The 16927-nt window shown below is 33.4% G+C and overlaps 1 protein-coding gene across 8 annotated transcripts in view; it reads left to right on the forward strand.

Moving 5' to 3' along the window:
* Positions 1 to 16927, forward strand: part of LOC114336519 (TLD domain-containing protein 2) — a 911210-nt gene that overhangs the window by 704346 nt on the left and 189937 nt on the right. For 7 of the 8 annotated variants that reach the window (XM_050659400.1, XM_050659401.1, XM_050659405.1 and 4 more), the window contains one exon: positions 2197 to 2429. In XM_050659400.1, the coding sequence (XP_050515357.1) occupies positions 2197 to 2429 (233 nt within the window). Of the gene's footprint in view, positions 1 to 2196; positions 2430 to 6955; positions 7097 to 16927 lie in introns of those variants that run through there. The other variant, XM_050659407.1, reaches the window with a different exon arrangement.

Here is a 16927-nt window from a genome sequence, read left to right on the forward strand (position 1 = left end):
ACTCATAACATATATTATTATAATAAAAACTATCGATAATACGTGTGAAAATTGCCAAAAATAGCAAAATTCCAATCAAAAATTAGGTTGGAGAAAATGTAACCCTCAAAGTTCAAAATCGGTATACGTTAAAAAAAATGCATTTTCTCGGCTTCCCATGGAGCAATTTCCTTCATTCTTTTTTTGTTCCCAAGTAACTCGAGTAGAGCCATCGAACTAACGCATTATTAAATGTCAAACTTGCTTTTGTTTTGTTATAATAAATTTATTTATTTATTATAACACAAAATTTTAAAAAAGCCTACAACTGGAAAAAATATGTAGTTTTCTGTTCTTTTAAATAAATTAATCTATTATAACAAAACAAAAGCAAGTTTGACATTTAATAATGAGTTAGTTCGATGGCTAAACTCGAGTTATTAGGGAACAAAAAAAGAATGAAGGAAATTGCTTCATGGTAAGCCGAGAAAATGCATTTTTTTAACGTATACCGATTTTGATCTTTGAGGGTTACATTTTCTCCAACCTAATTTTTGATTGGAATTTTGTTATTTTTGGCAATTTTCACACGTATTATCGATAGTTTTTATTATAATAATATATGTTATGAGTATTTTAACGATATGAAAATTGGTGTGGCGAAAGAGGACAAAAATAAAAAGGTGATGCTTTGAAAATTATGATCCTATTGTTTATATCTTTGCCGTAAATTCCGGTCAACTTTGACCGGTTGTATCTCAGGAACCACTCGTCATAATTAAACGTTTTTTCTTTTAGAAGAAGCGTCCTGCCTCTGTTTTTCGAATACCGTTTTCACAATTTAATTTAGTTTAATATTTCCCGAGATATTCTATTTGTTTATAAGCCAAAAAATTGTTTATAATTTTAAAATATTCCTGAGGCCGCTTAAAAAGTCCAATTTTAATTCTGTAAAGTACATTAGATAGGTATAGCGTCTTTTTATGAAAAAATCATAGTTATTCTTATGCATCATAATTATTGTCGTTATTATAGTGACCGTAAATTTTTAATTAACAATTCAATTGTTGCTAAACTGTTCATTCAATTTCCATCGGCTTCTGGAAATATAATTTATACGAAAAGGGCTTTTAGATTACCAAGTTATTTAATTATTGATTAACAAATACTTATCTAAAATTTTAGTTGAAAATTAAAGATTTTATTAGAAAAACCCGCTTTTTCCGGGGAAAGTTTTCGTCGAAGTGAATCGGGAAAAACACGTCTCTATGCATAATTTAATTGCGGTGAATTTTTATTTGGGTGTTTTTGGTGTAAAATTAAAATCTTTGGAGTTATAGAGCAAAAATTGAAAAAAACACGATTTTCGGGCGCCATTTTGTTTATAAAAAAAGTAGCACACTATCTGCGGACTTTGCATACCTATATTATTAATATATGGAATCATAAGATTCGATTCCAGCAATAAAATTGCTGGTAAATAACTTTTCCTTGTATTTTGCTAATTAGCCCAGAGTATTATCAGTATACGACGTATAGAGTACGACGTATAGAGCCAGGTTGACTGATAATTTTAAATTGGCCTTTATTGCAAGTGATATCTCGTTTGAAAGGTATTGAAAATACGTATTCAATCATACTACATATTTTTTTTGGTTTAAATTGATGTTGATGAATAAATTAGATCAAGACTAAAATTGTAGTTTCGCATTTAATTAATAACAATTCAAACTAGATAATTGGGAAACGTCAACTTTTTTGACAAATAACTAGAGTTGACGTTTGAATCTTTATTAATTAAATGCGAAACTACAATTTTAGCATTTATTTGATTTATTCATCAAAATCAACTTAAACATAAGGTTCCATTTAAAATTATGGGCCCAAGTGACTCTGTAACGTCATCTATCACTATCATGTCACCTGTTATGAATATTTGAGAAGCTTAGGCCTACGTCCGTTTATTTCCTTCCTCCAAATTTCACTATTACAAGTAGTATAACCGTTCAAAAGATTCGAGGGGGGAGGGGACGGGACTTTTGGGTTGGACCTGTATAATAATTTGTATGTCCTGATACTATGTTTCGATAAATTTATTACCGGCTGCTTAATGAATGTAAGACGTAGTATTTGTAAGCCTATTCTCCTTGAGTTTGAAGAAAGTGCACCAAACTGAATCTGCCACTTTAAACAATGTTCGTATCGCTTCTCTTGCAGAATTGATCCCGAGGCCGGCGAGATCTTGCGACGACCCTCCGCTATATCTGCGATTGAGAATGGGCAAACCACTCAACAAAGTTATACCCAGGTCTACGCCTCTGATGTCGTACGGGAAGAAGAAGATGAGGCCCGAATACTGGTTCAGCGTCCCGAAGAATAGAATAGACGAACTCTACAAATTCATTCAGGGATGGGTGCCTCATTTGTATGGTGAATTGGATGAAGAAAAGGTAAGTGTTTGGTAGATAATTGTTATATTCACGGTAACATATATTGTAGTACGCTTTAAAGGCGGGGAAATAAGAGTTTTAGTTGGGAAGCAGGTCATTAATGGAATGTAGATTGTTTGACGTTCAGATTAGAACATTTTCTTTAGGGTGAAACAGTAGCGATCAACAGGTAGCGAAAACGCGTTTCAAGATTGCGGCTGTAATTTTGAATATTTTTTCGAGATATTTGGCACACGTATTCGTAATATAATAAAGAATGGCGGTACAGAGCCCAATTTGAAAAATATATTAATATGTGGAAATTACTCTGTAATTAAATACAATATTAAAAAAACGAGCCTGTACCGCCATTAAGAAGAACAAAAAATACACTTTCTTCAAATAAACTTTGTTATCCGATTATAATAATGAGTAATTTTGGAACTACTAATGAAATAAAAAATTTTAGTAGTTCCAAAATGACACCAAATCTAGTAATGATAAAAAAGTTTATTTGAAGAAAGTGTATTTTTTTGTTCTTCTTAATGGCGGTACAGGCTCGTTTTTTTTTAATATTGTATTTAATTACAGAGTAATTTCCACATATTAATATATTTTTCAAATTGGGCTCTGTACCGCCATTCTTTATTATATTACGAATACGTGTGCCAAATATCTCGAAAAAATATTCAAAATTACAGCCGCAATCTTGGAACGCGTTTTTGCTACCTGTTGATCGCTACTGTTTCCTCTTAACATGATGTTTTAAAAATAGGAGGGTTGAAAAAGGTGAAAAAATCTTATACAGGTTTTTTAAGGTTGTAAAAGCTACATGATGGATAGCTGATGACAAATCCTTGATGACGCACATCTGATTTGCTTTTATCAATCGCAAAAAAATTTAAAAAAATTATTTTTCCCTATAAAACATTTCTTCTTAAGCCGGACTCAAACGACTCGTGTACTTGGCGAATAATCGTCACTTGCGTATACTGGCAATGCTGTGTGAGTGGGTTACTAGTACAATAATTATTGTACTATTTGTCAAACACTAATAATAATAATGTTAATACTACTATTAATTGACAAAGAATTGTTCTAGTAACCGTCCCAAAAGACATAGTAGGTAACGCAAGTAACGATTATTCACCAAGTACACGAGTCGTTTGAGCCCGGCTTTACATTTTAGCGAAATATGGTTCAAATAAAAGTAGATCTTAAAAAGCTCATCAATTTTCCAGTTCCAAAATTAAAATTCACTCACCGGCATGAAAAACGGGCACCCCAAAAAATGGGTAATTTTTGATGGCTCGTATTTCCTAAATCTGTTGTCCGATTTAAGTAATTTTTTTTAATATTGTATAGCCTTATTCTTTTATAATATTGCTATAATAATATTAATGATAGACAGGTAAATTTTTATTGTATACCGGATGTACCAATCAAACTGGGTTTTTTCTTAATTTTCACAACATCCTGTGGAATATTTTAGCGTTTCTGTTTTTTTATTTATTCGCTTGTGTTGGATAATAAAAAAGTTAGGCACTTTAACAACTAGCCATGTTCTTTATCAATACAGGGTGTTTCTAAATAAGTGCGACAAACTTGAAGAAGTAATTCTGCATGAAAAAATAATGGCCGTTTGTTTGATAAACCTATGCTTCGTTTCCGAGATACGGGATGTTGAATTTTTTCTTACAAACTGACGATTTATTTATTGCCCTAGAACCGGTTGAGATATACAAATGAAATTTGGTAGGTTTTAAGAGGTACTTATTGCGCATTTTTTGACATACAACTAAAAATTTTATATTCACTATTGGCGTGCATGCGGGTAATATGACTGGTAGGCACGCCAATGGTGAATATATATTCTTAATTGTATATCAAAAAATGCGGAATAACTACTTCTTAAAACCTACCAAATTTCATTTGCATATCTCAACCGGTTTTAGAGCAATAAATAAATCGTCAGTTTGTAAGACAAAATTCAACATCCCGTATCTCGGAAACGAAGCATTTGCGGAAATAGGTTTATCAAGCAAACGGTCATTATTTTTTCATGCAGAAGTTTACCCCTTAAAGTTTGTCGCACTTATTTAGAAACACCCTGTATTGATAAAGAACATAGCTAGTTGTTCCAAGTCCCTAACTTTTTTATTATCCAATATAAGCGAATGAATAAAAAAACAGAATGTTAATAAAACCTGGGGTTATAGTTGGGTTTTAATTTCAATATTTTATAAAGGCTAGAATATTCCACAGGGTGTTGTGAAAATTGAGAAAAAAAACCCAGTTTGATTGGTATACCCGGTATACAATGAAAATTTAACTGTCTAGCAACAATATTCTTTCAGCGATATTGTTAGAGAATAAGGCTATAATATATTAAAAGAATTACTTAAATCGGACAACAGGTGTACATAAACAATTGACAGAGATAATTGCAAAAACACTTATTTTGCATTAATGTTTGTTTTTTTGCATAATGACATGTATTCCGGTAGGTGTGAGTGACGGAATTAATTAAAAATAATAAAAATAAGTGTAACGACGAACAGTAATATATTTATTTATTTTGAGTGAACAAGCGGTGTGTTTGCTTATATCTCGAACGAGGGTTGATTGTCAGCGAGCCGAGGGTTTGTCTGCATCGTTTGCATGCTGTGAGTTTTGCGGTTTTGAGATAATGGCCAGACGGCCCATAAATTACTGCCTCTGCCTTTTAGCTTTTTTGTATTTTAAGAAGTTGACATAATTTGGCGATCTGGGGCATCGTAACCTATTAAATGTTTTCTTGAAAGAAACATTAATCTTAGGTGATCTAAAACCTATACAATCTTTAAGTGATAACCTTTCGTTTCTCGAAATCAACGGCATATGGTTTGTATATCACATGTGGATTTTAAATGACCAATGCCGTTTCGTTTTGAGAAAATTTATCAAAAATTAAGAAAATAAAATTAGCAAAAATAGTAATTAAAGCATACCGCTATACATATAATATAACTACTTGAAATTTTGGCGAGTTATTGAGTTATTGAAGTGTGCTAAATCTCTAGCTTGATCGACCAAATAGTTTGTAAGGTATTCAATTTGTTGATCCAGGAGACCGATTATTTAAATAACTGTATTTGCCCAAACAATCTTAAGGATATCATGGACGAACAAGATAACCAACGAGACCGTATTACGAAGAATGGGCAAAGAAAGAGAGGTGATGTATACCATTAAAAGGAGAAAGTTAGAATATCTCGGTACATAATGAGAAACGGCACTAAATACAGATTACTGAAGGCAATCCTTCAAGGTAAAGTATTTGGAAAGCGAGGAATTGGGAAAAGAAGAATATCATGGTTAAAGAACCTGAGGAAATGGTTCTTCACAACAACAACTAATTTATTTAAAAAACTCTAACATCAAGTAAAAACCGCTTCTATGTAATTGGTATATTTATTAAAATTTAAAAATCCCAATGGATTGAATAAAATGTTTCCAATTCAGAACGTTTTTGGACCTATCAGTCCATCATCAATGAGCTACAATAAAATAAGTAATCCCATTGAATACTTGCTAAATAGCCCCAGAACCAAACAATGGTTGAATTTATAATTCGATCTACATTATGTCAAAGTAATATTGAACGGGCTAAACGCCGATGTTAAAATATATAACCTCCGGGAACATGGTGAAACCCTACCAGGAAACTTAAACAACCATCTTAGGCTAACGTTGACTACCAAGTAACTACCTCATTTTTATTTTAGAAATTCCCAAACAAAGTATATGAATTTCGTACTTTTACACTAGGATAGGCCCTTAAGATTTAGCTTTTAAATCTAATAAATATAATAAGATTTACTAATTAGTTTATAAAGTCGGAGTTGAAAACATTACACGTTTTGAATTATGTATTATGCACTTATCCATATTTCATGAACATCATATTTCACATTGTATAACTGACAGCGTACCTCGGAATGCAAACTCATAAACAAGAATATCTTGTCACTTAGCCGTCGACGTACTTATGTGTTAATCAACCATAACAGGAGATATGTACAGCTGTACTTATTGCACTAGGTGCTTGTATTTCTCTCATATTTATTGACATCGATAACTACAGCGTAAAATATCTGTCTACTAATACATAATGGATGATTGTGAGTATTTATAGTTGTTCCATTCTGCCTTTGTTTCTCCGGGGTCCTTTTAAATTTTCAAAAGCTTTCTGCTGAAATTGTTTTTATATCGAGGAGTGTAGCATGCCATTAGTTATAATTTACATAGTATTTTATGATTACTGTATAGCTAACCGTGTGCCAAAATGTTTTAACTTTGAACTTTCGCGATACATATTTACGAGTGTGTTTAATATGTAAATTCTTCTTTTATATTTCTTATTTTAGTTTCTATAATTAGTAAGACCGGTTTCTTAACAAATAATCAGCCATAAACAGCAGACGGGTTGTTAAAAAATTGATCAATTATTCACATTAGGTATGCACAATTTCTAGCTCGTGCGTCAATCATCCTTATTGGTGAACTAATGCAGGCATCCTTTTTATCAAGACAATCAGTGATCCTTCGGTAAGCAGTGTACAAATATGCTGAAACACAACTGTTTTATTAAAAACATTAAACATAATCGAAGATTTTCGGATTTATATCATGACTTTAAGTTTAAGGTGAGTTGATAAATTGTTTTGACAGACGTTACTTCTAAGTTTATCAAATGTTTGTATTTATAAATATTTATTTATTGATACGCACAACAGGCCGTTAAGAGGAAACAGTAGCGATCAACAGGTAGCGAAAACGCGTTCCAAGATTGCGGCTGTAATTTTGAATATTTTTTCGAGATATTTGGCACACGTATTCGTAATATAATAAAGAATGGCGGTACAGAGCCCAATTTGAAAAATATATTATTATGTGGAAATTACTCTGTAATTAAATACAATATTAAAAAAAACGAGCCTGTACCGCCATTAAGAAGAACAAAAAAATACACTTTCTTCAAATAAATTTCTTTATCCGATGCCTAGATTTTGTGTCATTTTGGAACTACTAAAATTTTTTATTTCATTAGTAGTTCCAAAATGACACAAAATCTAGGAGGGGCACATACTCAATACAAAAGAAGAAATATTGAAAAGGTGGGTGGAACACTATAAAGAACTACTTACCATCGAAGTAGAAGATCCAAATCAACCGAACCCAAGAGCAACCAACAATACACCATTAGAGCCTCCATCAATTCAAGAAGTACGGGATGTAATAAAACACCTAAGAAATAATAAATCTCCAGGAAGTGATGGTATATCCGCGGAACTTATTAAATATGGAGGTGCTACCCTGACTAATCAAATATATAAAATAATACTAAGAGCCTGGAATGAGGAACAAATCCCGGAAGAGTGGTGTCTTGGAATCGTTTGCCCGCTACACAAAAAGGGTGATCAATTGGAATGTAGAAACTATAGGGGAATAACCCTCCTTAATACAGCTTACAAAATATTTTCGAGCATCTTATATGGTCGCCTAAGTGCATATTCAGAGGAGCTTCTTGGAGAATATCAAAGTGGTTTTAGGCCTGGTCGATCAACAACAGACCAGATCTTTGTGCTAAGACAAATACTGGAAAAAACCAATGAATTCAATATCGACACATACCATCTTTTCGTAGATTTTAAATCGGCCTATGATAGTGTCCTAAGAAATAAATTGTATGAAGCCATGGATGAATTCCACATCCCTGACAAACTGATAAGATTGGTTAAGGCTACAATGCGTAAAGTCGTTTGCAAAGTCGAAATACAGGGCGAACAATCACAGGCGTTTGAAACGAATATTGGGCTGCGACAGGGAGATGCGCTGGCGTGTCTCCTCTTCAACATAGCTCTGGAAAAGGCGGTCAGAGATGCCCGAATAGACAACAGAGGAAATATTTTTAATAAATCATCCCAAATTTTGGCATATGCCGATGACGTGGACCTAGTTGCCCGCACAACACGCAAACTAGAAGAAATGTATACCACCTTCTCAAATGCCTCAAAAAATATGGGCCTGACAGTAAACGAGGAGAAAACTAAGATGGTGGCATCAACACCCAAAAATAGAGCCAGAAACATGGGTCACCAATTCTCTGTTGATAACTCTACCTTTGAAGTGGTGGACAAATTCACATACTTAGGCTCCCTGATCACCAAGGAAAACGTCATGACAGAAGAAATCAAGCGAAGGATAATCCTAGCGAACAAATGCTATTTTGGACTGAGTAGACATATGAGAAGCAGAAACAAAAAAAGCCAAAAAACAAAAATAACCATATACAAAACCCTTATACAACCAGTGTTGACATATGGATCGGAGACATGGACCATCTCCAAGGCAGATGAAAACCTTCTGCTTATATTTGAACGAAGGATCCTGAGAGGCATATTCGGTGGCATCTGTGAAAATGGTATTTGGAGGAGGAGGTACAACTACGAGGTATACCACAGATATAAACATATATTTGGTGGAAAAGACGTAGTATCTCTTATAAGAATAGGACGACTAAGATATGCAGGACATCTAGCAAGATCACAGCATAACAACCCTCCTAGAAGAATCCTTATGTCACAACCTGTGGGAAGTAGAAATAGGGGTAGGCCAAAACTTAGATGGAAAGTTGGTGTAGATGAGGATGGGAGAAAAATAGGCGCAGCAAACTGGCAACGGTTGGCAATGGATAGGACTGACTGGCGTAATAGACTTGGGAAGGTCGAGGCTCTTTCATAGGGCTGTAGCACCATTGATGATGATGATTCGTAATATAATAAATAATGGCGGTACAGAGCCCAATTTGAAAAATATATTATTATGTGGAAATTACTCTTTAATTAAATACAATATTAAAAAACGAGCCTGTACCGCCATTAAGAAGAACAAAAAATACACTTTCTTCAAATAAACTTTTTTATCCGATGCCTAGATTTTGTGTCATTTTGGAACTACTAATGAAATAGAAAATGGAATAGATAAAGGCAGTTTTTGTTTATATTCGATTCAGAGTTGGACCACCATCTCCATATAGCTATTTCAGCATCCTCATGCTTCCTCAGTGAAGCTATGCAGTCACAACTCTGAAAGGAATTTAAACAATCTGCCTATTTAAGGGAAACCATCGCGATACAATGATTCCACCTTTTGAGACGCAATCTAGCGACATCTCTCGTATTACGAGGAAAACAACGAAAAGCCCTAGATACAAAGTTTACTACTTTTTAAACAATTAGAATAATTGAAATAAAAATATAATAAACAATATTTTAAATCTAAGACTTTTCGTTAATAAACTGCTTTCTGGCTGCATCCCGTATCTCCAGATTTTACAATATATAATCACAGAGACGACGAAAATAGGAGAAAGCAAATAGAGGACACTTAGGCCACGCATTTACCTTCTCTTCGTCTAGGAAAAGGACCGAAAGACAGTTTCTAAATACCCAAAACTGAGTAAAAATGGAAAAGATAAAGGCAGTTTTTGTTTATATTCGATTCAGAGTTGGACCACCATCTCCATATAGCTATTTCAGCCTCCTCATGCTGTATGAAATAAAATAAAAAAAAATGAAAAAAAATGAAATAAAAAATTTTAGTAGTTCCAAAATAACACAAAATCTAGGCATCGGATAAAAAAGTTTATTTGAAGAAAGTCTATTTTATTGTTCTTCCTAATGGCGGTACAGGCTCTTTTTTTAATATTGTATTTAATTACAGAGTAATTTCCACATATTAATATATTTTTCAAATTGGGCTCTGTACCGCCATTCTTTATTATATTACGAAATACGTGTGCCAAATATCTCGAAAAAATATTCAAAATTACAGCCGCAATCTTGGAACGCGTTTTTGCTACCTGTTGATCGCTACTGTTTCCTCTTAAGACCTAGGGCATTTTTATAAAATGCAATCATAAGATTACCTAATAATTACAATTACTTTGTACAAAATTCTTAACTATTCTGAAGTACCTGATCAGCAATGTTTCTCCATTCGCTTCTGTTTTGTGCATTTCTTTTCCAGTCCCTCACCTTTACGTGGTTTAGATCTTCCTCCACGTTATTAATCCATCTCGTTCTGGGTCCACCTCTACTTTTGGTACCGATTAGTTTTCTGGTCATAACTAGTTTAGGCATTCTGTTCGCTGCCGTTCGTTCTACATATCCCCACCCTCCGAACCTTGTGATAATAGGTTCTTTGTACAAAGCGACAAAACCATTAATTCGTTGTTAGTTCTCTCCCACCCATATTCCGTCTTCTTTCCTCCGAATACTCTTCTTCTTTCTCATAATCCTTAGTGCCCTTCAGGGCGTCGGATATCGGGTTCCGCCTTTTATCCATTTCTTCCAAGCGCTTCTATTGGTGGCCAGGTTCTTCATATCCCTCATACTCATGTGTCTCCTTTCACCTATATCCTGGATCTGGTCCATCCATGTCTTCCTCGGCCTTCCCTTTTTTCTTTTGTTTCCCATTTTGGCTTCATGTACCTTCTTTGTAAGTCTCTTTTGCTCCATTCGTTGTATGTGTCCAAACCAGCTTAATTGTTTGTTTTCGATCTTCCTTATTATCGGTTCTTATTCCAGCTCTCTTCTTATATCTTCATTTCTGAATCTATCAAACTTCGTAACTCCAGCTATTCTTCTCATGTATTTCATCTCGGTCGCGTTTATCATTGATACATGTTTCTTTTGCACAATCCATGTTTCCGCCCCATATGTCATTATCGGATTTACTATGCTGTTATATACTCTGAGTTTGGTTTTGTTGTTTATTTCTGACTTTCCAAAAATTGTATTATTTAAAGAGTAATACACGTTAGTTGCCTTCTTCAGTTTATTACTTATTGCCAAGTCCGTTTTCCCATCATCTGTTATTATATTTCCCAAATATTCAAAAGTTTCCTCCGAATACACGTCTCAATATTGTTCTTTCCCATCTTTCCAGAGTATCCATTTCTTTCTTATTTAATGTCCATACCTCGCAGGAATGTTTGGGTCTAATTACTGTTTTATACAGGGTGTCCCGAAAAGATTGGTCATGTCATAAATTATACCACAGATTCTGGGGTCAATTAGTACAAATGTGCACATAAAAAAGTTATAACCCTTTTAATTTACAAAATGAAAATCAATTTTTTTCAATATTTCGAAAACTATTAGAGACTTTTTATTGAAAATAAACGTGTGGCATTCTTTTGGCAGCAACGTCTTAACAAAAAATTATAGTGAAATTTGTGCACCCCATAAAAATTTTATGGGGGTTTTGTGCCCTTAAACCCCCCTAAACTTTTGTGTATGTTCGTATTAAATTATTGTTAAAGTATTATTAGTTAAACACAATGTTTTTAAAACTTTTTTGCCTCTTAGTACTTTCTCGAAAAGCCACTTTTTATCGAGATATTTTGAATATTTATCAAATCCACCACCTATGTATTTGTATATGGTTAAGTACGATTATAGAGACCTGGTAATAATATGACAAATCTATAATTTACATTTTTATAATTTGAAAATATACTAAGAGGCAAAAAAGTTTTAAAAACACTGTGTTTAACTAATGGTACCGCAATAAAAGTTTAATTGGAACGTACACAAACATTTTAGGGTTTAAAGGAACGAAACCCCCATACAATTTTTATGTAAACATATTAAAAAAGAGCCGCATCTCGATAAAAACTGGTTTATCAAAAAAAAAAGACTAAGAGGCAAAAAAGTTTTAAAAATATTGTGTCTAACTAGGGGTAGCACAATAATAATTTAATTGGAACGTACACAAAAGTTTGCGAGGGGTCTAAGGGAACAACACCCCATAAAATTTTTATGGGGTGCACAAATTTCACTATAATTTATTGTTTGTTAAGATGCTTCTGCCATAAGAATGCCACATGCCTATTTTCAATAAAAAATCTAATAGTTTTCGAAATACATATTGGAAAAAATTGAATTTCATTTTGTAACTTTAAAGGGCTATAACTTTTTTTATGTGCATATTTGTACTAAGGTAAGTTAGGTTCAATCAACATACTTTGGCCCCAGCATCTTTGGTATAATTTATGACCAAGCTTTTCGGGACACCCTGTGTATTCGAAGTTTGGCTTGTTTAGAAAAACGTATTTTCAATTCATTAGAGCTCTTAAACTGAATAATTTTTATTTTGCTATTCTGCCATCAAGCTCCCATGTCTTTTTTTTTTCGTTTTCATGTATACTTAAGTATTCAAAAGTGTCCACTATTTTAAAAGTATATCTTTTACTACGTACATACCTCACACTAAAATCTTCTTTTTGTTTTCTACTGTCCCTCCCAATGATCATTATATTTGGTTTTGTCTTCATTTAGCTTCAATCCGAATCTCTGTGCTTCTTCTATAATTTTCTTTCACCTTTATGCTGTTTTTTCCTGATACAGTTTCTAACACTAAGTTAAATAATGTAGTGGATAAAGGACAAAGGATCTCTCTGTCTCAAGCCTTTTGCCTCTGTAAATTGATCTGAGATGTGACAGTGTAAAGAAATTTCACAGGTAGAGTTATCTAGTGTCATTTTTACTAGTTGGTGTGAGTTTTTATTGAATCTCACCCCACCGTGGCAAAAAGAGTTTAATTATTACCTTTTGCCTAATGGGACATAGGTGAATATTTTTGGACCACACCTGTATGTCCCCCAAAGCAGAGAATCCTTGAATCCTTCGATTATACAAAACAGTGAACTGTTAGGAGAACTGGTTCTAAGATTTAATGTGGTCTAGTTTTATAGTTACTAATTAACACGATATGAAGGGTTGTGCATACGAGAAATAAAAGTGATAAGCGAACAAAACATTTATTAACAACAACGAGTTTAACAAATGCACTGAATTAACAATTAATTGTCTTAGTAGCGAAAGAGAGAGTCTATTATACAAATTTCCGCGGAGTAATTATTGCGAGAGCGTAACGTATTTTCACCACGAGAAGAGGACAGCACACACGTAACACCACGCCTAAGAGAGGCTGGCTAGAGACTCCTCAAATTCTATTCAAATGACTGCATCATCTTATTTTACACTTTTCTGCCTGAAAAGGGACCACACACATGTTATTCTTCTAAAACTGCAAAATATCTTCTCGCTAAGGGTAAGAATGTCACTAACAAGAGCATATCCATCCACATATGGTTCTACCCTGGCGACCACCGGAGACGCCTAAACAGCGACCATATTATGTCCGGTTTATCTTTTCTGCCTAACACAACGCTAACACTCAAGTTTTCAGATAATTAATTCTTTCAAACACAATACAGATTGTCCCATCAAATTTAAGAGCGATATTTTTATAAAAACGAATTAATTTAACTGTTGTTTTCACAACACTAGTCTGATCATTTTTTTGGTATAGCCAAATGTTCCGTTGTTGGATACATTTTGACTCTATTGACTCCATATATGCTTGTCTAACATCCACAAACATAACATGCAGAGGAACTTTGCCTTCGTAACAAGTTGTCCGTATCTCCTTTAAGGAAAATATTTGGTTTATAGTAGATCTGTCCTTTCCAATGCCGGCCTGAAATCAACATTAGAGGAACTAATAAGTTTAAGCTGCTGCATATGAAACCCAATTTTCTTAGTTATTTATTAAGAAATTCTTCTATTGAATATGGTCTTTTAGATAGGGCTTTTGTCATTTTACGGAACTTTAGAAAAGATGTTGCAGATTTAAGTTGTAATGGGAGATGGTAGATGGTTGTATAGTTTTTTTTGCCGAATATAATATAGATTTCTTTACTATGTAACTGAGTGGACGGAATCGGTAAATAAATATCAAAGGTTTAATTTCTGGTGGAGTAGAGATGATTAGGCATTGCTGGAAAGACTTGAAGGTGTTTACGAATTAAACAAACCGTTTCTAGAATATATAATAATAAAAGTGTTAAAATTCCGTGATCTCTGAAGTAACTTCTGCAATGTGTAGTTCTTCTGAGGCCAAACAGATATATTATTACTCTTTTTTGCAATTTAAAAATAACATAAGATTGAGTAGCTGTACTAGAACCCCAAAAAGGAAGACCATATCGAAGATGAGACTCGAACAACGAAAAATATGTTATTTTAGAAGATGCTAAATTGATTTCCCTTGAAACAGATCTTATTGCATAGCAAGCTGAGGCGAGTTTCTTACATAACGAATCGACATGAAGGGACCATTTGAGGTTGCTGTCTAAAAAAATAATAAGAAATTTTACAGAATCAACGGTACTGATCTGGCTGTTATTAAGAGGCAAAGGTTGAAGAGCTCCTTTATAGGATAATGCTACTGTCTTATCCACGTTAAAAGAAAGTAAATTAGAGTCAGACAAGGTCTTTATCGTCAGTAGATCCGAAGTTATAGTTGGATGAAGAGTTTCAATAGTTGAGTTGCTCCAAGTGATACTGGTATCATCAGCAAAAAGAAAAAAATTTCCATCGATTTTTAAATTAGTGATGTCATTTATAAAGATAAGGAAAAGTAGAGGACTCAATACTGAACCCTGTGGTACACCACATATAATATTTTTGAGACTTGAGTCAGTAGCATTTTCTGTAACCAGTTGTTTCCTATTATCCAAGTAGGATTGGAACCAATTCAAAGAAATACCTCGAATTCCGTAGAAATTGAGTTTTTTTTTATCAAAATATCGTGATTTACACAATCAAAAGCTTTGGCATAGTCACAGAAGACAGTGGCAGTATAAAGATTATTGTTTAGTGCTTGGTAAACCTCATGTAGTACAGAAAACATGGCATCAGTGGTACATTTATTAGTTAAAAAGCCGAACTGATTTTATGATAAAATGTTGCTATCAACGAGAAAGGACATAAGTTGAGTTTTAATGAGTCTTTAAATAATTTTGGAGACTGCCGGTAGTAAGGCAATAGGTCTATAGTTGCAGGCATTAGATTTTTCACCACCCTTATGAAGAGGAATAATAATGGCTGTCTTTAGGCACTCTGGAAATTTACCTTTTTCGAAGGAATCATTAATTAGTGAGACGAGGATTTCCAACACATTTTCTGTGAGATTAGAGAAATTTTTTATTTGATTTGCTTTTGATACTATTGATTGTTTGGATCAGTTAAAGAGTTATCGACTGGTCTTAAAAATAATGAATTCGAACCTTTCTTGAAGGAAGATAGGAAATTGGATCTTGTCGCAAAATAGTTGATGTTAGACTTTTACTCACATTAACGAAGTATTCGTTTACACTTTCAGGGTTTGAAAGGGAAAATGATTGAGCTGTGTGAATTTTATTTCGAAGATCGTTTATTATGGACCAAGTTTCTTTTGCAACACTTTTAGAGCTTCCCAGACGATTTTGATAGTAGGCTTTTTTTAGCTGATTTGATAAGTTTTAGATACGTTGCCCTGTACTTCGTGATGTATTCAGTGACAGAAACGTTAGTAGTAAATTTCTTGATGTAGTATAGTACTGAACGCATATTCTTGGCTGATATGCGGATATCTCTCGTAACCCAGGGTTTGCGATGTTTTGGCTTAATTGTAATTAACGGAAATGTCTTATTGAAGATACAGAGAAATTTATCTAGAAAAACACTGATATCATAGTCCACGTCCATAGAAGGAAAATACCACTCAGAAGTTAAGCATAAATTTTGGAATTTACGAAAATTCTGAGCGGAAAAAATCCTTCCTAAACGTCGGGTTTTCGAGGAGGGTAAATGAGAATACGCCACTGGCAGATTTATATCACCAAATTTGATCCTTCATCCAAAAGCTCCCAAATGCTTTTAACCACACTAATTAATAAATAGTTACGATCTAGTGCATATTATGCCAATTAAACTCATATAGCTATTGTTTATACACAAAAGAAATACGCTAAACCAAGGTTATCATTCCAATAACTCGTCATTAAATCATTCTTAAGGGAAATATTAGGTTTATTAAAAGAAATTATTACACCAACAAAAACACATTTTTCCCACGCTCGTCTGTAATTTCAGTGTCCATTCAATTATTACTTCATATTGTAGTTATTAGTTGTTATCAGATTGTTAACTGCATGTGACAAGTTGGAAATAAATGGAAAACTTTTTATTACAAAAACATTAATTTGGCGACAGGCGTCACCGTAAGTTAGAATTTTATAAATGTTTATGGTATTTTTAAAACATCTTTTAGAATAAACTTAAAATAAAATTCCTAATAATGTTTCGAAGTCGTCAAAATATGCAAATTTTGAAGTAATGTTTTAGCCCTTTGCACTCGTAATCATACTTTAAGACGTTAGCAAATGACTCGGATTTTTTCGTTTTTCCAACCATTCGTTGATGTTTTTAATATTATTATTTTGCTGTTCTTCTTTTTATTTTGTACGGTAAATGTTACTTCAGGATCTATATTTTATATTTTCTACGTCGATCTATTCTAAATATTCAGATTCATCAGAATCTTTCAAAAGGCATCAAACTGTACTTAGGTTCTGTACATTT

This window comes from Diabrotica virgifera, chromosome 8, assembly GCF_917563875.1.
Source record: "Diabrotica virgifera virgifera chromosome 8, PGI_DIABVI_V3a".
NCBI lineage: Eukaryota > Metazoa > Arthropoda > Insecta > Coleoptera > Chrysomelidae > Diabrotica > Diabrotica virgifera.